We start from the raw sequence: 25747 nt of genomic DNA, 5'->3' as shown, positions 1-25747 counted from the left end.
TGAGGAGTCAAGAAGGTCTGTCATATCACTTGAGGCAAGTCAAGACCCTCACTTCTGTATCTAGACCCAGCAAGGTAGGAGGGAATGGGCTCCAAAAAGCCAGTTACTTCATGCACTAGGGATAAATCCTGGTCTCATTGCCAGTGGCCTCACAGACTGCCCAAGCCACACAACTGTGACCCACATTCAGAGGATCTAGTTGGGTCCTATGCAGGTTCCCCAGCTGTCAGTCTGGAGTCAGTGAGCTCCCACTAGCCCACTTGAGCTGTTTCTATGGGTATCCTCATCATGGTCTTGACCTCGTTGATCATATTATTGCTCCACCCTCTCTTCAACTGGACCCTGAGAGCTTGTCTCAGTTCTTAATCGTGGATCTCTGCATCTGCTTCCATCAGGTACTGGATGAATTTCTATGATGACAGTTAAGGTAGCCAACAATCTGATTATAGGGTAAGGCCAGTTCAGGCACCCTTTCCACTATTCTTTAGTGTCTTAGCTGTGGTCAGCCTTCTGGATTCCTGGGAATTTCCCTAGTGCCTGGTTTCTTTCTAACCCCATAAAATCTCCCTCTATCAAGATATCTCTTGTCCTCCCTCTCTGTCCTTCCCCAAACTCGACCATCCTGTTTCCTCATGTTCTCCTCTCTCCTCCCCATAAGGAGTTGCTCAACATCCTTAGCCATCAGGGAAATGCAAATCAAAACAACTATGAGATACCAGTCAGAATGGCTAAAATCAAAAACACTGATGGTAGCTTATCCTGGAAAGAATGTGGAGTAAGTGAAACACTCCTCTGCTGCTAGTGGGAGTGCAAGCTTCTACAGCCACTTTGGAAATCAGTGTGGTGGTTTCTCAGAAAATTGGGAATCTATCTACCTCAGGACACAACAATACCACTCTTGGATACCTATATAAAGGATGTTCAATCATACCACAAGGGCATTTGCTCAGCTATTTTCGTAGCAGCATTATCTGTAATAGCCAGAACCTGGAAACAATCTAGATGCCCCTCAACAGAAAAATGGATGAAGAAAATGTGGTACATTTACACCTATCTAACTATATAATTTTGAAAATTAAATGAATTGACTATGTGAAAGTAGGTGGCTTCATTAGAGGTTGTACAGAAAACAAGTATTATTAATATGGGTGTTAGACTTGGCATACTGCTAGAGATCACTTCAGTGGATAAGACAAAGGATTTATTTTCAAGGAACTGAGTGAAAATTCATAAAATGAGATAAATACAATGCAGATAAAATCAAACTATACTACAGGGGTCAAGGCAAGCATCCTGGAATAACAGAACTTAACAAACTTGAAGCATATATAGTGCTGGAAAAATATGAGAATAAAGCATTTTAAGGTAGAAGAAACATTCATGAATGCTGCACTTGTGATGGCATCTGGAATAACCAGTAATGTGCAGGCTGTAAATGTGTTTACCAAAGATATTTACCAGAGATGAAAACAGACAGTAAAATTAAGGATTTATTGAAATACATTGAAAAGATGCTGCGATGATTTTACAGCAAAGAGATCACAAGGCTGAAAAGTATGTGGGAGTCTCACAGCAGTTGAGAGGGAAGTTCTTGGTCTTATCTCAAGGGTCACTGGTACAATACATCCATAAATGGCTTTTTGTCTTTTTAGTAGCAATGTTTGCAGAGTAGCTTATCTTTTTTGAAGCTGGACATTTTGGTTCAGTTACCACTGGTCAGTAAAAATTAGGATCCAAATGTTTACAAAAAAATCCATGATATCAGGCTTCAAGTAAATGGCAGGGTTGTTGAATGTGATAATTTCTGGCTTTTAGTCTTTGCAATTAAGTTACTTGATAATTAAGAACACATAGAGAAATTAAAAATGGAAACTGGATTGAACAAAGGTCACAGAGTCTGGTTTCATTTTGAGTTTTGATTTTTAATATTTTGAGACTTTTTACTATTATATAAAATTTCAGATAATTATAGCTTGAAGATTTGCTGTGATGGTTAAATGAAAAAAGACTAAGAATATTTCACACAATTATAAACTACATATATTCTTATTAATCTATGTGTAAACAGAAGGCTTTGAAGAGTTTAGGTTTATATAAAAGTTAGATCAACTAGTATGGCAAATGTTATGGGGGACAAGATTAGAATCAGCTATTGTAACCGAAGTATGGAAAGGTAGTGTTAGTTTTAAAAGGTAGACATCTTAAGGACAGGACATTGATATAACTTGGACCTGTGAGATGTAGGTAGGGTTGAAGCAAATGAACTAGATGGAATATAACCAAAATGATGAAATCTGAATTAAGAGGGATTTGAAAGTTCTATTTTCTTTTAATGGTCGTTTGTGGTGGCATCCAGAATATATCTTCTAAGTTTTCCCATTCTCTCCTAGTGTAAGATATTGCCATATCTCCTCATTTCACTGGGTGCTCTCATAATGCAGTATTTCTCACAGGAGGATAATTGACATCCTGAAAGGAGTTGATTGGAGCAACATACAAAATGAGAACTAACTATAGGTTGTTTTTGATTTATTTAATGTCATTAAATAGAATCAAAAAGAAATACTAATTCAAGCCCAAAATATAATGGATATTAAAACTGTGCTTGTCAATCTTCTTTGGCAGTTTTTATGTTATTAAAAAAGCATTCAAAAATGGATGAGACCTTTGTAAGGTTGGTAAGACAGATTCTAAAGATGATAGAAGTCTTTTTCTTGACTTTGTATGTATGTGGATTATTTTGTCTTTCAGTCACCCCAGTAAAACATAGATACACAGTAATTATACAAGCATTCAACTCATATAGAGATATGAAAAGTAAGTTGTGAAATTATCCTTTTGCATATTTCTTGACACATTCTTTACAAAGGAAACTACTATAAACAATTTGATTTGTATCATTTTTTTCTACCAGCATGTTGACATATATTAAGGCAATGAAAAGCAAAACTTAGTTCAGCAAGGAAATTGAGCATGAAAGTTCTGATTCGAAGCTTCTTGAATTCAAACTCAAACCACTCCTTATACGTCTCTGAGATTGAACATGTTCCTGTGATTCATTTTTCTATAAGGAAAAATGATATTTGTTCCCTGGAATTTTATGAAGAGTAAATTTGTGTGTGTGGAATATTCTGAATAGTGTTTGACACTTTGCACACACAACCACGGTGGAGCCAAACTGTATATATTCCCCTGCAGTTCACCTACTTTACACACATACATATCATATTCTGCGGTGCTCTTAATCTGTTTGCTGAAAATTCTGATTCTATCACTTACTAGTTTTGTGACAGCCAACAAATACATAACCCCTTTCTCTGCCTTTGTTTCTCTGTAAAACAAATAATATTTCTTAAATTAGTAATCTATATGATAATTTAGAATGATTGTCATGTAGCCACATGTGTTGACACATGTTTTATAATCCTGGCTTTTAGGAGACAAAGGCAAGAGGATTGTTACAAGTCTAAGATTGGTTTGGTCTCCATAGCATATTCTAGCTCAGCTGGTGCTACCTCTTGCAAACAACAAAATAAACAATCAATTAAGTATAAAAAATCATTAGAAATGCTCCATTTCCTCAGAGACCATCGTGGAAGAAGGCATAGAAAGATTGTAACATCTAGAGATTAGGAAGGAGCTGAGGAAGATAGTGTCTTCTGGACAGGACCTGGCCAGTGCACTCACGAGCACACAGAAGCTGTGGTTACCTGTACAAGATCAAGCTAGTCAACATTCTAACTGAAGGGCAGAGTGGCTAATGACTCCCTCCCCCAACCATAACTGAAGATCTATTGACAGTTGGTAACGTCTGGGGAAGAGGGAGGGAGAGACAGTTTTTTTTCAAGGGTGTAACCCTTGAAAGAACTAACAAAATAGCTTCAGTTTTTAAAGAAATGCTTACTTTAGTATTTCATGTCATAGTTGTATCACAATTTATTGATTCATTTTCTTTTTGATGCTCATTTGGTTTCTTTCAAATTAATTATTTTTTACAAATGATGCTGAGACTGTTCCACTCTTGTCCTACTTAAAAGTGAAAATAATTTTGTCTCTGTCTTGACGTACATGAAGAACTCTGTCGCTGTTAGCATTTTCCCACTCTCTGTCATTGGGAACTTGAACAAACACTTTCAGATCCTCTTTTGGTACATGGTCATTACCGTACCACACATGGGACCAACCCACATCATTTTCCTACTAGGGTTTTAGTCCTGGGTGTGAATGGAAAGCAGAACCAATTTATGTGACTAAAGCTCTCCTCCTTTGTAAGATGTAAGCAGACACTGAGACACAAACGAGACAGAAAGGACTATTTTCTGTGTTTGGACTGTCGACATCTCAGAAGACCAAATTCTTACGTATCCTGATATTTGGAAAACGTCGTAAGTTTAAACTCTTATTTAGTTTGATTTGTGTTGTTTGAATTTCTTCTTAAATTCTTTCAAACTTTAGCATAAATGGGTTTCCTGGAAGCGTGTAATATATGCCATAGACTTGTGAGATGAAAGCTGCATTTTGAGTAAAAGTGAATGATCCTTTTCATTCTTACATAGTTTATTTTTATTTTGGTATTTAAGAGAAAGGTTTTGCCACTTATCTCAGGCTGACCTTGAGTTTATGATACTATTGTCTCAGCCTGCTGTTTGCTGGAATGACAGGTGTGAACTAACACGCTTGGCTTTTTACATAGTAGTTTATAGGGAAATTTTAAATTTTTAAAATTACATTAATGAGTGGTATAAAAGGATGAAATAAGTGAATAAGGAATAAAGATTTGAGTGCCAAAGAAGAAAAAGAAAAACTTAAGAAGAAAGGGAAAGAAAAAAATAGTAAGTTCGAGAGATCTGCATTATTGAAAAAAATAGATAGCTATGTTTACGGTTTAGTTCAAAGAATTTTCATGAGTGTAGGTATTATAAGTGTACTTTTAGACAGGAATTTAGCAATTTCTAAATAAATACTAAAAGACAGCTGACATAGAGACCTATCCACACCCCTGAGTTTGTGCTTTTTAAACACTTGTTTGGGTGATATGTATCCCCATGAAAAAGGTAGGGGATAATATTATCTTTTAACTGTTGAGAAAACTGAGAGCCAGAAATAAGTAAATTCCTGATTGGTAAACATTAGTAAGAAGGAATCAACATATTTCTAGTCTTATTTTCTATTATTTGATCAAGAGTTCTTCTCAAAAACATGGTTCATGCAGGAGAAAATTCTTATTGGAATTTTACTGTGAATTGCCTTAATTAGGTCTTTTATATTGTAGGAATATAATCCACACATATTGTTAGAAGAATTTGCCTAAGAAAATGCTTGGAGAAGCCTTCCTAACAGAATTCTTCTACAAAGAACATAAACATGCAAAATTTCATAAACCACTAAGATGTAAGAAGACACCAAATGATGAAAAGGAAAATTGGGAAAATAATCTTCTAGATATACAGAACAATTCACCTCCCCCTCTTAAGATGGGAAGTCAAGAGAAAGTTGTAGAAGGAAGTCTAACTAAAGAAGATAATACATCTCAAATGAAATCTGTGGATGAGTTACCCGTTGCAAAATTCAAAAGTACACCTCTTCCAGGAAATGTATCCATTGCATTGCCCATTCCAAAGAGGGGACATGATGAAACACAACTGGATTTATATCGGTCTTGGTCCTGTACAAGTATTTGCCAGAATTATCCTGACCTCCAGATAGGTGGTGACCACGTTAGAAACATGTATGATTCTGGCTGCTTTGTGGAACATGCCCATGATGATGTCTGTAATGGTCCTCTTTTACTTTCAGTGGATATGCCATTGGGCCACTCTCCTAAAACGGGGCCTCTGGAGAAAACAAACGCTTCAAAATTATTAAATGGGGATGAGATTCGAGAAAAGAGCATGCTCTTACATAAGCAACCCCTTTCTAATTCTATGCTTAATAGTTACATGGAAAAAAAGGTGGATGAACTCTACAAACAGTTTTTGGACGAAAACCTTACCAGGTGTCTCTCTATAACCAACCTTCTGGCTTCTAATATACTGATGAATAATGTTAATCAAATTAGCCTTCAGATCTCTCAAGACCAGAACATAGAGGCATCCAAAGCCCGAGAAGCCCTACTCCACTCTTTAGCACGCTGTAATTTTCGTAATTCTTCCAATAGAAATAGCACTGAATTAAGCACGCCTAATTTACAGATATCAAACCAAACTAGTCGGGAACTTGTGAGACGTCTGTAATGGGAAATCAATTAAAGACTGGCTGGATCAAATAAGAGATCACTGTAACAATTGTGTTCTTTTGCTTCTTGTGTCTCTTTGAGTTTCCTTCGTGGTGGTGTTACTTTTCAGAGAAAAAAATTCTATCGTTGTACATCTGAATTCTATCATGTAATCCACATGAAAAGACATTGCTATTAAAGATTGTAGGAGATATGTACAACAAGCACGAATTATGAACGTTTATGATTTCTTTCTGTTTTGACTCCAGTGGTTGCCACAGTCAAGCTTGTATGGTCTGGATGTACATATTGCCACTAAGTTTTGTTTACCATGAAAGTGCTATAAGAAGTCCATGAAGCTACTGAAGAGATCATAGAAGTTGTATTAGAAATGGTTAGAGGCATATGATCTCTGTTTAAATAACCTTCCTTTTATTTGTGGTATACAAGATTGTTTACATTGACAACCAGAATAGCCTTGGTGCCTTTTTTGTATGTATATATGCCATTATCATATGTAGATTGAGAGACTCTGTAGGAAGAAATTTGGCTGGCATTTGTAAGACAGGTAGAGGAAAGATTAAGGAAGATGGAGAATCTGTTGGTCCTGAATTAAACATGATACTTTGAACTCTACTTGCACGAGAATTAACTCTGGTATATCACAGCTCTAGTATGGTTGTTTTTAAGGCTAAGAAAAAGGAAGGCACTCAGGGCAAGTGTCTGACATGTGTAGCAAACCAGCATCTGCTTCTGAAATTCTCTTGGCAATGTTTTATACTCATGATGTTGACTAAAAATGGAAAAAAAATGTGCAAAATTTGAAATTTAAACTAAACTAACACAATATACCTTATTCAATGTTGTATTTTATTAACAAATTGGAAACAAGATCTCATCGCTAACAGTTCACATTTCTCCTATGAGTAATAAAAGGATCATTATATACCATAGCTTGTAAAACAGAGTTCTATGGACTTCTGTTTTAAATGTCTTTTTAATATGTTATATATTGTTTTGTGTATTTATAATCCCCACTGAATAAGTACTTCTTCTTTACTTAATTCTATAGAATGAACCAATTCAATGTCTTCATAGCTTGTTATTTTAATCACATTTTCTTTATTTCTGTAGCTTCAAGTTTTATGATGTGGTGGTAACTATGTAAGATAGGTTGCTTTTCTCTTCATTACTCCTATTTTATCATCATCTGCCAAAAGTTTTCAATCAATTTCAATCATTCAGCTCTTTGATTCTGAAAGACAATGGGCAAAAAATTTTGGGAATATGATTTACTGTCATGTAGAGACTGAAAATATGGCATATACTGTCTTTTGATTTGTTCGATTTCAATATTTTTAATATAGATAATCCACATGAAAAGACATTGATATTAAAGACTGTACTTTTGAAAGTTGAATAAAATGTATTTAGACAACATTCATGTTGTGGATAAATTTCTTAGGTACAGTAACATGTAGAGATATCTTATTTATATAGCAGATATATCCATAGTGTTGAGATTATATAGTACTATATAAAACAAGAATGTTTAGCATTTATAGCTTCAGATTTAAAAATTCCACTTTACTACACTTATTTTCCTATTTCAGCAAAATACCTACTATATACTGATACACAATTAAAATGGCGTAAAATTAATGCAATTTTAAGATAAAGACAATGTATCTGTACTATTAGTGTTCTATTCAGGAAGTTTTCTCCTATAACAGTGCATTCAAGGATATTCCCCACTTTCTCTTCCATCAGGTTCAGTGTATCTGGGTTTATGTTGATGTCTTTGAGCCACTTGAACTTGAACTTTGTTCATGGAGATAGATATGGATCTATTTGCATTCTTCTACATGTCAACATTCAGTTAGACTAGCACCATTTATTGAAGATGCTTTCTTTTTTCCATTGTATACTTTTGGCTTCTTTGTCAAAAATTAGGTGTCCTTAAGTGTGTGGATTTACTTCTGGGTCTTCAATTTGATTCCATTGATCCCCTTGTCTGTTTCTATGCCAATACGATGTCATTTTTACTACTTTAGCCCTGTAGTAGAGTTTGAAATCTGGGATAGTCATGTCTCCAGAAGTTCTTTCATTGTACAGGATTGCTTTAGCTGTCTTGGGTTTGATGTTTTTCCATGTGAAGTTGAGTTTTATTCTTTCAAGTTCTGTAAAGAATTGTGATGAGATTTTAATGATGATTGTGTTGAAACTGTAGATTGCTTTTAGTAAGATGGCTATTTTTCTATGTTAAGCCTACCAATTCGTGAGCATGGCAGCTCTATCTATCTTATGCTATCTTGCCAAGCTTGATACAAGGCAAGGTGGTTGGTTAGTCTTAGTACAACTTGTTATGCCATATATTGTTGATATCCATGGGAGGCCTGTCATTATCTGAATAGAAATGAATGAGGAGAGGTTTAGTGGGAGTAGAGAGAAGGTGTGGGGTAGGGAATGAGAGGAGAGGTGAGAGGGTAAACTATAGTTGGGCTGGAAAATAAATAAATAAACAAATAAAATGAAATAAAAATTCAAAAATTTATGGCTAGACAAGCCACAGGATTTAGATTAGAACCTGCTACTATTACTCTGCTAATATGATAGAGCATTAAATGAACTTGTGGTTTTTCACTATGCACATAGATAAGTGAATCTCTCCAACCTCATCAGATAGGTCTAACAAGCTCCAGTAAATGGCCATACTTCAAAGACTATATCTACCTATGCCTATACCTATATCTTTATCTATCTCCAACACTAATGAGACTCAATGGATTTAAAAAAAGAAGGACACAAAAAAGGATAATTATGACGTGAAGGTTTGCTCTGTGAGTCATTGGGGATTAGGGATGAATATGATGAAAATAAAATCTTAACACATACTGAAAAACTTAAAAAAATTAAAGCCATAAAAGTAGAAAGATGTGTTCAGTGTGCTGCTTTATTGTGACCTCATATCTGCTTACTTCAGTGTTTGAGTAAAATATTCATATATGACTGATTTTGTATAGTTTGGATTTTAAAAGTCTTCATATTTTTTCATTACACATATGACAGTACTCTGTTTCAGCGCATGTTTGATATGTGTGGAATAATCAGTTTCTGTCTCATTGCTCCAGGTGAAAATAGTATTAATTTGAGTTTCTATGGAAATTGACAATATTAGTAATTCTAATCATAGTTATTATTACTTTTATTATCATTATTATATTGGTTTTCCAAGACTGGGTTTCTTTGTGTAGCTTTAGCTGTCCTGGAACTCACTCTATAGACCAGGATGGCTTCGAATTCATAGAAATCTGCCTGTCTCTGCCTCATGAGTGCTGGGATTAAAGTTGTAATCATGTCTTTTGGCAAGGAATAACTTTAGGAAGTTAAGAGTGATTCTTAGTACATTGTTAATATGTGCTTGTACAGGTCAGTATAATTTATAATTGTCTTTGAATATCAGCTACCAATTGTAGGGCCCAGAAAGGACTTTAACCAATCTTGGGTAACCTTTTCTTTTCTGTCAGAAAACTCTGAAATAGTGGCCATGAAGGATAGAGCCTATCCCAGATTCTTGGAATTTTCATACTTGATTCTTCTCACACATTAGTTTTACAAAGAAGTCAGTCTCCCTGGGGTTCTTAAGACGGAAGCTAACATTGAAATGGTACATTCAGTTAATATATCATTACTATATAATGTGTGCTTGGATGAAGAATGAAGGGCTGATTTGATGAGAATTATTATAGCAGAATAAACTGGAATAATTGTGCAGTTCAGTGCACAATTGTTTTTCATAAAAACATGAAGAAAAGAAATCAGTCAGTTAAATAAGAAATGATTTAACAGCTATGCATGTGTGAAAATCATGAAAAGAGAAAAATTATTTGTAAGTAAAATGAGAGAGAAGAATTGTCCAAAAAATTATCATAACGTTAAAACTTATATATCTATCATCTTAAAAATGCCCACAGATAGTTTGGAACTTCAATTCCCAAATTGCATTGCTGTGTGCTTTTCTAAGGGGCTAGGAGAGACCTTCTTGATTTTGCGTATGTGGTACAGGGGTCTACATCATGCTAGGTAAGTTCTCTTCTACTGAGTCACATCTCTAGATCCAAAGTGATCTTCTTATGTCTGGGTTTAGTAGTTGCAAATGTGCAACACCACATCACAATTTTACAAAACATCCTTTAAATAAGTGTACCTAATAACATCTAAAATGCAGACAACCAAATCAAGGTATACCGATTCCAACTTTGAAACTATTGAATCATTGTTAATGAACAGATAGGTTCTTCAATTGTTCTGCAATTTCTCCTTAAAGTCAAGAAACTGGTAGTTCACAGACTTGTGACATAGTTCTTACTTTCACTTCCTTAAATGAATTAAGGTAGTTTATCATGTGAAACATCAATTGTCAATGACCCTGTGTTTTTTATTGGAGAGTTACTGAGACAAGTGAATGGGCTCTTTGGTGAACTTTATCTTTCCCTATAATTGTAAATGGGTCATATTTCTAGTAAATAGACTCTGAGTAGAGTTGGAAAAAAAGGAAAAGACTCCTAGGGACTTATGTGGTTCTTTTTTTTTCCTTTAAGGATTCAATTCTACTTTAGTAAATCCATAGAGTATTCTTGTAGGATTTTCGCTAGAAGACAGATAATAGCAGGGAATTTTCCTACTACTTGTGTTTAGCACTTCTCCTTTAGGCAAGGCTTTGTGTCTTAAGGCTCAGGAGGATAGAGTTAGATGGCCTTTGTGAGTACATGACAACAATATCAACAACATTTTTCCTCTAGAAGACAAAGAAAATAATGTATGAGCTTGGAAGATAATTGTTTTCTATATTAGATATTAGAGAGTTCTGGAACAATACAGGCATTAAGTCCCATGAGGATAGTCTAGTTGGATTTTTTTTACTTTAACAAATTAAGAAAACTATGACTACTAAGCTCTTTTATTATATTTGTGCACATGAACCCATGTGTGAGTGATAAAAAGTAGTAGGACTTACTTTGATCTGAGAGAACAAAGATTCTCTTTGTTCCCCTTAGCGCATTTAGTAAACAGTTGAGGTGTCTTAGTCTGAAGATCAAAGCTTTAATCAATGCTATTATTTTATACATGGAAAGTAGATTCCCAAAGAGAAGGAAAGCAATTTCATAAATATTTGTGAGTAAGTAGACTGGCATTGGTAACCAAGGCTTCCAAGGTCCAGCCCTGTTTGCTTTCTTCTCAAATCAATCAAATGTTCAGCCTTCAATATACTATCAATGTCATGATTTGATAGACACATGACATTTCTTATCATTCTAGAACCATAATGTCATCATCATCATCAATATCATCATCATCTACCAACACAGAGTGAGCAATATATGTTGCAGCATGCATGCTGGGAGTGGTATATGGGCTCCAGAATCTGCAAAAATTTTGCTTTCAAGTTCTGCTCTAGAATGATGTCCTAAAACTTCTGCTTCTAGTCACTCTCATCCATAGGGCCAGCTTTTACACAACTCCTGTCACTTGTTATACCTGTACTAAGACTAAAGGTTGTCTACCCATGCGTGTTGTAGATTTATTCAACTTGGGGGTGGTTTTCTTCTAATAGAAATACCGATGGAGAATTTTTTAATTGCTTTGACATGGTTGTTTTGAGGAAAGAATTGAAATGAGAAATATAAAATGCATAAAGTAGAAATTATGTTGATGTACAAGTATAGAATGTCCATAGGAAAAAAAGAAAACCTACTGTGAATAAATAGAAGCATCATTGTTTGTAAGAAGTTAAACACATTTGTTTGTCTCCTTCCTGGTCACTTCAGAATGTAAAACTTCTTAAATATACAAATGAAGAAACCCTTTAAGGAAGTCAAAATCTATGCTGTTGATTGCATATTTTTATGACTGCATTTCTTTCTCATGTTTGAGCCTATATTAGCATACCTATAATAAGACCCCAACTCTGCTTCAAAAAAAAATCCCATAAAGGAAACAAAATAGATCTCATTACTTGTCATAGTTAGCAATCTTGATGTTCTTACTATGACAAATGATGTCTGGTGAAGTAACTAGTGTGAAGAATGCACAGACTCAAAAGATCTGATCAAGACTGGACATTTTCAAATGACCTATGGAGAAATTACAAGTGTATAGATTGTAGATTTCTTACAGCCTATGTTTCAAGGTGGTGTCTGCCTCAAAACCATAGGAGGAACTTTCCTGAAATAAACTTTTTTGGACTTTTCTTCTGTGCAGTTAGTCAGTGTTCTGTTGCTGTGAAGAGAAAGGCAGACACTATGCTAGATAGGTAGCTGCGAGTTCTGCCTGTGACAGCAATGACCGTGCTTCTTCTTGGTGAAATGTGGATTTTGAGGTCTTGGATTAGCAAAGCAGTTGAAAACTTTAAATGGCGTTTAATGGCCCATACTAGTAAGAGCAGGGAAGACAGTGGGTTGAGAGCAATGTAGATTTTGACAGTATAGCTCAAGAGCTTTCAGAGGAGAAGTGTATTAATAAGTGACCTAAAGATCATGCTTCTGATATTTTGGCAAAGAATGTGGTTGCTTTTGGCCCTTTTTGAAAAATCTGCTAGAGATTAAATTGAATGAAGAGTTTTGGATTAGTGATATTGGTAGAGAAATTCCAAAGCAGCCTAGTATTGACTGTGTTATTAGTGGCCATGTTTATGCATATCTATAACAAAAAGGAGCAAACCAAGTAAGGGAAAGCACAAATTGTACAGTTTGAAGAGAAAGGGAGCACCAGAAAGTATAATGATGCTAAATCCAGTGCTCAAGGTGATAAAAAATTTAAAGAAATGTCTGAGGCAAAATTGAATAAAGGGACTGGTGACATTAGGGCAAAATCCTATCCAGCTAAGCTTCCAATTTGTAAAAAGAAATTAAAGGAAAATATAGGACTGGGCATATTGTCACCTGCCTTTAATCCCAGTACTCAGAAGTCAGAGGCAGGCAGATTTCTGAGTTCAAGCCTAGCCTGGTCTATTAGTGAGTTCTAGAATAGCCAAGCTGCGGCAGTAAAGAAAACCATTGAAAGCACAAAGCTGCTGAAAATGTATTTGAACAAGGGGTTCATGTTCTCACCCCAGGAAACAGCAGAACTTGGTAGCTTTGGCCATGTGGTTCTGGCTTTAGGATGAAGGATATAAAAAAGGATCAAAGAATCTCTCTCCACAGCTAAGAAAAGTCGCTGAGGCCAGGCATATGTCAGGGATGTCTGCACGAATCAGTGAAGGTGAATTCTAGACTGCCTTGGAGAACCAAGATGCTGGAGATGCCAAAGTTCTGGGATACATATGCCAAGGAGAGCTGCTAACAGGAGTGGAAAAGCAGTCCAGGAAAGAGATGTGTGCTTCAGTCACCAAAAATGAAAGGAGCTGGAGATCTGAAGAGTGCTTTGATATCAGGCATGGAGATGCAGAGTTTGGAGTTTGCTCAGCCTTGCTTTAGTCCAGCATTTCCTCATTATGCTCCGTTTCCTCCCGTTTTGAATGACAATGTATATTCTGTGCCTTTATATGTTAGAAGCATTTGATCTGCTTTGCAATTTTAATTTTACAGGGGTTGCGGTTGAGAGATTGTCATGAGTCTTAGAAGAGACATTGAACTTTGGACTTTAAAACAGTGTTGAAGTTGGCAGTGTTTGGTGATGCATGCCTTTAATCACAATACTCAGGAGCCAGAGACAGGAGGATCTCTGTGAATTCAAGGCCAGCTTGGTCTACACAGCAATTTCCAGTGCCAAGGCTATATAGAGAAATCCTGTCTTGAAATATCTAAATAAATAAATAAATGTAGGCAGTTTTGAGAATTTTACAGATTATGGGGACTTTTGAAGTTTTTCTAAATGTACTTTTATAGTATGATATGGCTACAAGCCTTTTGGGGGCCAGGGAGTAGAATGTGGTGGTTTGAGGAAGAATGGTCCCCATAGGCTCTTATATTTAAATGCTTGGCCATTAGGGATCTGCGCCACTTGACAAGGATTAGGAAGTATGGCTTTGTGGGAGAAAGTGGGTCACTGGGGTGGGTTTTGGAGTTTCAAAAGCTCAAACCAGCCCCAGGCTCTCTCCTTCCTGCTGCCTGTGGATCTGGATGTAGAACGCCTAGCTTGTCTATCACCATGTCTGCCTGTGAGCTGCCATGCTTCCTGTCTCCTGATAATGGATGAGACCTCTGAAAGTGTAAGCAAGCCCTGATTAAATGTTTTCTTTTATAATAGTTGCTGCCATCACGGGTTTCTTCAATACAACCCCAGATCTATCAAATTTGACTGTGGGTTTTTGTCTTTTAAGATTTTTCTATGGTCTAATATATACAGATCAACTCTTTCAGTGTAAAGATAATCAAACAGGGCCTGGAGGGATGGCTCAGCCATAAAAGGCTAGGCTCACAACCAAAAATATAGGATAGTCAAACAGGACCAGAAAGGCTAAGTGACTTGCTGAAAGTCATTACCCAGTCTTTTCTTTTTTTTAAGATTTCTTTTTTTTTATTGAGAAAAGGAAAAAAAACGTTTCCCCCTCCTCCCAGCCTCCCATTTCCCTCCCCCTCCTCCCACCCTTCTCCCCTTGCCCCCACTCCTCTCCCCCTCCCTCTCCAGTCCAAAGAGCAGTCAGGGTTCCCTGCCCTGTGGAAAGTCCAAGGTCCTCCCCCCTCCGTCCATGTCTAGGAAGGTGAACATCCAAACCGGCTAGGCTCCCACACAGCCAGAACATGAAGTAGGATCAAAACCCCGAGCCATTGTCCTTGGCTTCTCATCAGCCCTCATTGTTCGCCATGTTCAGAGAGTCCGGTTTTATCCCATGCTTTTTCAGTCACAGTCCAGCTGGCCTTGGTGAGCTCCCAATAGATCAGCTCCACTGTCTTAGTGGGTGGGTGCACCCCTCGTGGTCCTGACTTCCTTGCTCATCTTCTCCCTCCTTCTGCTCCTCATTGGGACCTTGGGAGCTCAGTCCAGTGCTCCAGTGTGGGTCTCTGTCTCTATCTCCATCCATCACCAGATGAAGGTTCTATGGTGATATGCAAGATATTCGTCAGTATTGCTATAGGATAGGGTTGTTTCAGGTTCCCTATCCTCAGCTGCCCAAGGAACTAACTGGGGATATCGCCTTGGGCTCCTGGGAGCCACTCTAGGTTCAAGTCTCTTGCCAACCCTAAGGTGGCTCCCTTAACTAAGAATTGTGCTTCCGTGCTCCCCTATCCAGCCTTCCTTTTATCTATGTTCCTGAACAACCAGTGTTTAAAGACAAAGAAAGTAAGTGATATATTATATATATGTGTGTTCCTAAACAGGTTACAGTCTCAATAAAAAGATAACATACTCCTATTAAAGAAGTGAAAAAAAACAGTATCATATTTTCCCTCAACAAGTAGTAGATTTGACACTGGAGGATAGGGATGCTTATGCTTACTTTTGCTTTGCAGAATTAATCATATAGTATTAGAGGGAAAGTAGTATAGAGACTGAAATGTAGGCTTTATTTCAATATTACTTAGCATATTTATTTTTTAACCTTTAGATATAGTTTTTCATTTTATTATAATGGGAAATTCAGATGTTAAGTCACCCTTACACTGGTAACTCTTTAGACTGGTAGCTTAAAATGTTACTTTTTATTTAATCATTAGTTTTTCAATTATGAATATCTTTTATACATTTGCCTTGAGAGTACAGGAATAGTAATAACACTAGTAGAATAAATAGACAATTAATGTTGTTTATTGATGTGTCGTGTAAATCACAGAGTAATTACACCAGATAGAAAACAAAATATGCTAAAATGTTAAATTTTCCAACATATTACTTTCAAACTTCTGAAAGTCTAAATCTTTAATTCAGAAAAGTAGTTATTTTATTGTATTATTATTTTAATATTTCGGATGAATAAATACTTAGTTGTGTGTTATGGTGTTTTATTATTCAACTAGTGAAAAATTATTTCTTATGTTTATTGTTTTTATTGTATGTGATGCCCAAGGATAAATACTCAAAGTACCCTATAAAGTGTCTTTTTAAAGCCTAAATATTTTAGGGGAGTCATTTTCCAGCATAAATGTTGTAGGTGAGCCTTTTCCACTGTCATCTTTAGTACTGATAGGCAGATAACTTAAGAAATGCCATATATTTCTCAGGAAATTCGGGATCAACCTACCCCTGGACCCAGCAATACCACTCTTGGGAATATACCCAAGAGAGGCCCTATCATACAACAAAAGTATTATGCTCTACTATGTTCATGGCAGCATTGTTTGTAATAGCCAGAACCTGGAAACAACCTAGATGCCCTTCAATGGAAGAATGGATGAAGAAAGTGTGGAATACATACATATTAGAGTACTACTCAGCAGTAAAAAACAAGGACTTCTTGAATTTTGCATACAAATGGATGGAAATAGAAAACACTATCCTGAGTGAGGTAAGCCAGACCCAAAAAGAGGAACATGGGATGTACTCACTCATATTTGGTTTTTAGCCATAAATAAAGGACATTGAGCCTATAATTCGCCATCCTAGAGAAGCTAAATAAGAAGGTGAACCCAAAGAAAAACATATAGGCATCCTCCTGAATATTATTAACCTTCATCAGGCGATGAAAGGAGACAGAGACAGAGACCCACATTGGAGCACCGGACTGAAATCTCAAGGTCCAAATCAGGAGCAGAAGGAGAGAGAGCATGAGCAAGGAACTCAGGACCGCGAGGGGTGCACCCACACACTGAGACAATGGGGATGTTCTATCGGGAACTCACCAAGGCCAGCTGGCCTGGGTCTGAAAAAGCATGGGATAAAACCGGACTTGCTGAACATAGTGAACAATGAGAACTACTGAGAACTCAAGAACAATGGTAATGGGTTTTTGATCCTACTGCACGTACTGGCTTTGTGGGAGCCTAGGCAGTTTGGATGCTCACCTTACTAGACCTAGATGGAGGTGGGTGGTCCTTGGACTTCCCACAGGTCAGGGAACCCTGATTGCTCTTCGGGCTGATGAGGGAGGGGGACTTGATCGGGAGAGGGGGAGGGAAATGGGAGGCGGTGGCGGGGAGGAGGCAGAAATCTTTAATAAATAAATAAATTAAAAAAAAGAATATGTCAAAGTAAAAAAAGAAAAGAAATGCCATATATTTAGTGCCCTTGTCACAATAAAATTTTAATGAATTTGATTGAAAATGGTTCAAGACCCAGTATTGGGTAAAGAAGCCAGATGGATGATTAGCAACCACATATACTATTTTTCTGAGAGTGTAGGGATGCTTTCTTATTAAATAGCAAAATATTTGGTGACAAAGGCAAAAGAGATGGAGTGTCTCATGTAAAAAAAGAGCAAATTCTCATAGAATAACTCCAAAAAAGAAAGGAACAATAAAAAGCAGTTTAGGGAAACAGGTATCAAAACTAGGAAGTAAGACAGAAAAGTCTTTCTTCAGGGAATTTTAGAAGTCTATTATACCAGTGTTGTCAAGATAACAATGATAAGGTTCTGAGTGATACGTTTAGAATTTCTTGGTCACCATTTTACCTTAAGTTTGGACAAGTTCCCTTTTTCATCCCTATTCTAAACAATCACCAGACATGAGTCCAAATGAGTCAGGCTCGCAGCTTGCTTCTTATTAGACTTTCTGGAAAGCACTTCCTTCTTTCTCCAGCAATATTGTCTATGTTATTTATACTCCATGTAAAATTCTTTCTCTTTTCTCTTCCCTGTCCTCAGCAAACACACACACATGCACACAAATAATGTGTATATATGTTCTATATAAGTGTTAATATATTCTTGCAGTTTTAGCTTCTGGCTCTTGTGACTCTTTTCAGAGCATAATATGATAAGAACATTGATAAAATACAACTATTGAATGGTTATCATGTGTTGGGCAAATGACCTAAAATAACTCATTAACAATAAAAAAATTAATCTGAAGATACAATGTTCATTTATGTCCTAGGTTGATAATTTCACCTGTTGGGTCTGCTGTAATTAATTACCACAATTTAACAACAACAGACACTTATTTTTACACATTTCTAGAGGCTAGACGCTTATGAAAAAGGTACCACTTGATTAACCTCATTGTTAGAGTCCTCTTTCTGGTTTATAAGACAACTGTCTCTCTTTACATGACATAGGAGCTATTGTGTCTTTTATTCATATATATATATATATATATATATATATATATATATATATAGAGAGAGAGAGAGAGAGAGAGAGAGAGGTTTTCTCAGTGTAGCCCTGCTTGTCATGTAACTCACTCTGTAGACTAGGCTGATCTTGAACTCACAGATATTTGCGTGCCTTTGCCTCTCAAGTGCTGTGATTAAAGACATATGCCACCACCGCCCAGCTGTGTCTTCTTATCCTTAAGAGGATCCCATCATGGCAACCTTATCCACATTACCATATCTAAACCAATTCACCTCACAATACTTCTACCTTCAAATACTACCACAGTGGGTTTAGAACTTGAAAAATCACAATCAATTGTAAGGGGGAGTAAGAATTCACTCATGACAATTGGAAGTGGAAAGACCAGATCAGCTGCAGTTTTAACCACAGTGATTGCATCATTGAAGTGACCCCCTCAAAATGTTCCACTTATACAAAGTATCTTATTTCCCATAATTTTCTAACTTCCTAGACTCCTTATATAAATATTCTCAGTGTAATCATTCTTTATGCATGACCCATTGGACCCTCTGACTAGTTTATATCAAGCATCCTTCACCTATTTTCACTTTTATCTTTATTTACTTTAAATTGGATGAACACTATTTCAACAATGATCTTGCCAAATATTTGTAGAAAGTTTGTTGAATTTATGAAAAAATAAGTCATGAGTTTGAAAGAGAGGAGGAGGCCTATATGGAAAGTCTTAAGGAGGAAAGGGAAGGGAGGAATGTTGTAATTAGAATTTCAAAATTAAACTAGGAAAACATTTAAAATGATACTATTTTTTTTAACAAAACAAGTCTTAATTAGGGGTTTATTGCTGTGAAGAGACACCATAACTACAGCAACTTTTGGAAAACATTTGATTATGGCTGGCTTGCACTTCAGATGATAATGATCTATTTTCATCATGGGGGAAGCATAGCATCATGCAGGCAGACATGACACTGGAGAAGTAGCTAAGAGTTCTATTTCTTGATCTACACACAGCAGAAGGACATTGCCACACTGGGTGTAGCTTGAACATATGAGACCTTAAAGCTGGCCCCCACAGTGACACACTTGCTCTAATAAGGCCGTACCTATTTAAACAAGGCCACATCTCTTAAAAGTGCTACTCCCTATGGGCCAAGGATTCATACACGTGACTCTATGGGGGCCATTCGTATTCAAACCACCATAAATCATGACGGTAGAAAACAAGGGAAAAAATCATATTGTTCCCGATTACAGTCTGACGTTTCATGATAGTTGCCTATTTTATTTCCTGCTGTAACAACTATGCATGGAATGCATATTTATTATATGAATAAACAATCTATGTAGAAACTAGACTAGTTGTAATACATTAAAGATTGATTTTGTAGCATCAAAAAAGGACCTGGAGAAATGGCTCAGTCATAGTTAAGAGGACATACTGCTCTTCCCAAACACCAGAGTTCAGTGCCCAGCACTTACATTGCTCAGCTCACAACTGCCTCTAACTCAAGCTCCAGCATATCTGACAATATTTTCCTCTGGCAAGCATGGATACTACACTAATGTGCACATATGCATGCTTATACACAGAATAATATGCATAATTACAAATGAAAAAAGATTTTAGGATGTTAAACAAGATAATAGCTTAGTAAGATCTTTTGAGGAATATCTTTTTATAGACACACAATTTATGTGTCATATATCTACTTTTATATGAACTCAAAGAATCAGTGGAGAAATAATGGTAACTGCTTTCAGTATTGCAAAGTGAAGAAGACATTAAGGAAGGGAAGAGGAAGAACCATATCTTACTTCCCTCAACTGCAAACAGCCCAGTTTGAGGAGAGGTGCTTTATGCCTGAGATGGGGAGAGAGGTAACTCCAGATCTTAGATTTAATATTCTGTACCAGGCTGGGTATGGTGAAACACTATTTTCAGCAAAGCAGCAGGGCTCATACTTTCAGGCCTATATCCACACATTGGACCACTAATGCTAACTACCTAGCCTTCTTCTCTGATACCTACTAGCAGATCAGGAAACATGATTCTCTTCACTGGGGAGCAGGTTACAATATTTTGCAGATATTTATCTTGAGGTTCTCTCTCTCGTCTACTACAGTGACATGCAGCACTCTATAAAAGTCAGAAATCATAGGCCAGAGCTCACAATCAAGCCTCTAAACCAGCACTGCCATCACGCAAAGGTCTTCATGTCAGTGAAACAAACACAAGTTTTGAGCTATAGCATTTCTATGTATGGAATGGTCCTGGAGCATACCCGAGACTGTGCAGGTATCTATGACTGTGAGAAGCAGTTGAAATGGGTTGCATTACTCTTGGTAGCTAAAGGATTATCTCTCCCACCCATCTTCAGGTAGTGCAGGTAACACCAGGAGACTGCATACTGACAGCTCGAAAACTACTCTGTTACCAGACAGTGTCTAGCTTCCAGGGGGAGCACACATATACTCACTATACATGAGGCTTGGTGCACCTCTGAGACCCTCTGGATCTGTTAATCTGTGAAATTCAAGGTTAATTGATCTTAGCATCAGCTTAGTGCTCCAAATAACTGTTTTCACTGATACCACCCTAATCTTCATAGCAGGGTGTAGTATTAGACTCATTCCGTGGACTTAGGGCAAGGCAGTAAGGATAAGACTTGGCTGTGGAACTTAGTCTTTGGTTGAGGAAACCTAAGACAAAGAAGATCCTAATAATCTTTGCCTTTGGGATGGGGCCTGTGGAAAGATCCAGCCTCATGGGAAGCATGAGAACCTAGGTTATAAGACAATCCTGTCAGCCCTACCTGTGGTTGATTGTGGGATTGTTGAGTTCTATGTCTATCCCTTTATTTGGCAGCTCATAATAAATGTAAGTCTCCACCTTCCCTTGGTGTTCTCCTACTTCTGTGAGGATATGGGTATTGGCGAGTGACATAAATAGATGGATTTGAAGACTATAGAAATGACAATAGATCTTGGGGATAGGATATATGGCCACTAGAGATGAGGCATGTAGAAGTACTCCATACCTAATGAAAGATTTGTGTGGACAGACTGCAATTTTCAGCTATTATCCTAGTTCATTGTAATAGAATTGGAAAAACAAGCTTGGAGTGCCTTTGTGATGTGAATTAATATATTTCTCAACTTGGCCATGTTAGGTTTTATACCTGGTACAAATGGCTGAAGTGCGTATTCAACATATCAAAGAGACTTGGACACCAGTTTTTCCCTGGATCCCTCAGTCCATACATGTTACAGGGCCCTCCTGACTGGCACACCCCACTTCTACTCTAAACTTCTCCAGCCTGGGGTCTAGGATGCCCTTTCATCAACTGCCCTTCCCCATATAATTTAAACATTTTGGTCACATGGCTCTTTTATCTAATCTATTTGGGCCTCCTGGCTGCTGCTTTGGATTCTCCTATCTCCCTCTCCCCTCCCCTCTCTTCTCACATGGCTCAGTCTGGTCATGTCGACTCTGGACTCTCTCAGATATTCCTGAGTCTGGTTATGTTCTCTCACATATCTGTAATAAAATTTGTCCTCCAACACACATAGGAGCAGTCCTGTTCCTTTCCTTTTTCTTTCTTTTTTTTTTCATTCAGGCAGGATCTAGAATTACCTAGAAACATGTCCTTGAGCTTGTCTATGAAGGATTTTCTAGACTGGATTCATTGAAGTAGGTAGACACTCCCCATAACTGTGGGATGCAATATTCCATGTGATAATCTACTAGACTAAATCAAAAGTAGAAAGTGTGCTGAACTGTGGAGGCCCAAAAATGTGAGCCTATTATAGCTTGTCTGAATCAGAGAGTTTGAGATTGCTCAAAACTGTTGACAACAAGTGTGGCTACGCACCCTGACCTAGGGTGGCGTTTTGGACATTAAGGTAGATCCACTCCACCCTGACAAAAGTCAGAGAAGTCAAGCATACTTTTTCTCATTCTTTTGAAATAGATTTGACCTAGGGATTAATTGCCTTCAGGATAATTGGTCTAGTGTGGGCTCATTGCCTAAACAACAGAATGCTTTTCTCATGAATTGATGGCTTGATGTCATAAAGTATTGAAGCAAGTTAACTGTTCTTGTTGTTCTTTGTATCATGTTAAAACAGTCTTTTGCCATCTTCCCCTGTTTTTTTATTGGGGCATAAAAGTGTATTAAAATTAAACACAGGCATATTCAGGGCTTAAAACTCAGAACTCAGTATGCAAGAGGCTCTGAGTGGACCTCCTGATACTATCCTGTGTCTCTGTGATTCTTTCTTAAATCTGTTCGTCCTACCTAACCTTTCTTTTGCTTTTTCTAACTTTTATTATTGATTTTATTGAGCTAACCATTTTTCTCTGCTCCTCTCCCTTCCTCTCCCATCCTCCTCTATCCTTTCCCATGGTCCCCATGCTCCCAATTTACCCAGGAGATCTTGTTTTTTTCTACTTCCCATGTAGATTAGATCTATGTATGTATTAGATCTATGTATATCCTTCTTAGTGTTCTCGTTGTTGTTTAGGTTCTCTGGGTTTGTGAATTGTAGGCTGACTTTTTGTTCAAAAGACGCTTTTGAGTGAGTGCATATTATATTTGTCTTTCTGGGTCTGGGTTACCTCACTCAATATGATGTTTTCTAGATACATCCATTTGCCTGCAAATCTGAAGATGTCATTATTTTTTTCTGCTGTGTTGTACTCCATTATGTAGATACACCACATTTTCGTTATCCATTCTTTGGTTTAGGGGCATTTAGGCTGTTTCCAGGTTATGGCTATGACAAACAATGCTGCTATGAACATAGTTGAGCACATGTCTTTGCGGTACAATTGAGCATCCTTTGGGTATATAACCAAAAGTTGTATTGCTGGGTCTTGAGGAAGGTTGTTTCCTAATTTTCTGAGAAATCACCATACTGATGTCCCAAAGGGCTGTACCAGTTTGCACTCCCACCAACAATGAAGGAGTGCTCCCTTTAACCCCACATCTTCTCCAGCATAAATCGTCATCAGTGTTTTTGATCTTAGCCATTCTTATAGGTATAAGATGGAATCTCAGAGTTGTTTTGCTTTGCATTTCTCTGATGGCTAAAGATGCTGAGCATTTCCTTAAGTGTCTTTCAGCCATTTTAGATTCTTCTGTTAAGAGTTCTCTGTTTCGGTCTGTACCCCATTTTTTTTTTTACTGGATTATTTGTTCTTTTGACAACCAATTTCTTGAGTTCTTTGTATATTTTGGAGATCATGCCTCTGTCTGATGTGGGGTGGGTGAAGATCTTTTCTCGTTCTGCAGGCTGTTGTTTTGTCTTGTTGACATTATCCTTTGCTTTACAGAAGCTTCTCAGTTTCACGAGGTCCCATTTATTAATTGTTTCTCTCAGTGTTTGTGCCACTGGGGTTATATTTAGGAAGTGGTCTCCTGTGCCAATGCGTTCAAGTGTACTTCCCACTTTCTCTTCTATGAGGCTCAGTGTGGTTGGTTTTATGTTGAGATCTTTGATCCATTTGGACTTGAGTTTTGTGCATGGTGATAGATATGGGTCTATTTTCATTTTTCTACGGTTGATATCCAGTTATGCCAGCACCATTTGTTAAATATGTTTTCTTTTTTCCATTTGATATTTTTTGCTTCTTTGTCAAAAATCAGGTGTTTGTAGGTTTGTGGATTAATATCTGGGTATTCGATTCGGTTCCTTTGGTCCTCCTGTTGTTTTTATGCTAATTCCAGGCTGTTTTCAGTACTCTAGTTCTGTAGTAGAGTTTGAAGTCAGGGATCGTGATTCCTCCAGAAGTTCTTTTATTGTACAGGATTGTTTTCGCCATCCTATTGTTTTTTGCCCTTTCATATGAGGTTGAGTGCTGTTCTTTCAAGGTCTGTGAAGAATTTTGCTGGGATTTTGATGGACATTGCATTAAATCTGTAGACTGATTTTCCTAAGATTGCCATTTTTACTGTATTAATTCTACCTACCCAAGAACATCTACCTAACATTTCTAATCCTCACAGCCCTACCCTAGAACGTACTAATCTGGTGTAGCTAGGAGCCCAGCAGAAGTCACCCAACTGTGGTGCCTTTAATATATGGCACAGTTCATGACACTGAACAGCCACATTCATCTCGCTGCTTCCTGGTGCTAGACATAACGTCACCAGCTGCTTCAGACTCTGCCTTACCTGTAATAGTGTGCTATACCCCTGAACTGTGAGCCAAAGTAAACCTTTTTTCTTTAAGATGTTTTTGTCACTTATTTTCTAGAGCAAGAAAAGAAACTATTATTGTCTTCTAGTTCCAAACACTGTGAACATACCATCATTGTACTCCCGAAAACCTAAATCTGGGGGGATGGGAAACCAACAGTGCTAAGACAGTAAAAGTCTTTCAAGGCTCAGAGAAAGAAAGCAGCCTGCTTAGAGTTTTCTGAGAGAAAGTTACAAACAAACAGAATTCGACTGATTATTCAATTTCTGGGAAATGCTTCACACCAGGAAATCATTATCTCACATAACAGTAAGAATTAGGTAATGGAAACTGAGTAGTTAATAGCAGAGAACCCTCACAAAATTGAAATTTAGTTCTAAGGAAGAAAATGAGCTTGAAGAAAATACAAAGCTGGTTCCAAAGCTGAACAGAAAAACTTAACAAAGAGATGGCAGTGACTTAGCTTAGCGAAATGGTGCATATCTGTTACTTTAGCACATAGAAGGCTAGATCATGAGAATCTTGAGTTTTCTGTCATCTTGGGCTACATAGTAAGCCCTTCCTCAACCTTCGAGGAGGTACCACTGGACCATTCTCCCCCAGGGTATGTTAAATAGCCCCTACCTGTGCCAATATTTTGTGAACCAAACATTGCAAATAATACGCAAGTAATTTCCCAAATCTATAGTATACCATTACATGGACGACATTTTGTTATCCGATTCAAACATGGATACCTTGAACAGATTGTTTGAAGAAATAAAGATACTTTTACCTAAATGGGGATTGCAAATCGCTCCTGAAAAGATTCAGAAGGGAGATTCTGTTAATTATTTAGGTTATAGAATAGGTTTGCAAAAAATTAAGACACAAAAAGCACAAATTAGAAGAGATCGCCTACGGACTCTTAATGACTTTCAAAGACTGTTAGGAGACATTTCCAGTCTACGACCAGCTATTGGGACAACAGCTGATCTAATAATTCATTTGAACAAAACCTTAGATAGTGATAAAGATTTAAACAGTCCCAGAGAATTAACAGCTGAAGCAGAAAAGGAACTGACAATGATTGAGGAAAAATTACAACAGGCACATGTGGACAGGGTGAATCCAGAGCTCGATTGTATTCTCATCATACTACCATCAAAAATTTCTCC

The 25747-nt window shown here is 37.2% G+C and overlaps 1 protein-coding gene across 1 annotated transcript; it reads left to right on the top strand.

Annotated features, from left to right (window-relative positions):
• Window positions 1-4254: 4254 nt before the first annotated feature.
• Window positions 4255-7650, top strand: LOC142840688 (TLR adapter interacting with SLC15A4 on the lysosome-like). The gene is made up of 2 exons (XM_075957265.1): window positions 4255-4385; window positions 5273-7650. Exon 2 carries the CDS (start codon window positions 5316-5318, stop codon window positions 6231-6233), a length of 918 nt encoding a protein of 305 aa, XP_075813380.1. The 5' UTR covers window positions 4255-4385; window positions 5273-5315; the 3' UTR covers window positions 6234-7650.
• Window positions 7651-25747: the final 18097 nt, after the last annotated feature.

The sequence above is a fragment of the Microtus pennsylvanicus genome, chromosome X (genome assembly GCF_037038515.1).
Source record: "Microtus pennsylvanicus isolate mMicPen1 chromosome X, mMicPen1.hap1, whole genome shotgun sequence".
Taxonomy (NCBI): Eukaryota; Metazoa; Chordata; class Mammalia; order Rodentia; family Cricetidae; genus Microtus; species Microtus pennsylvanicus.
This window is presented reverse-complemented; position numbering and strand designations above follow the sequence as displayed.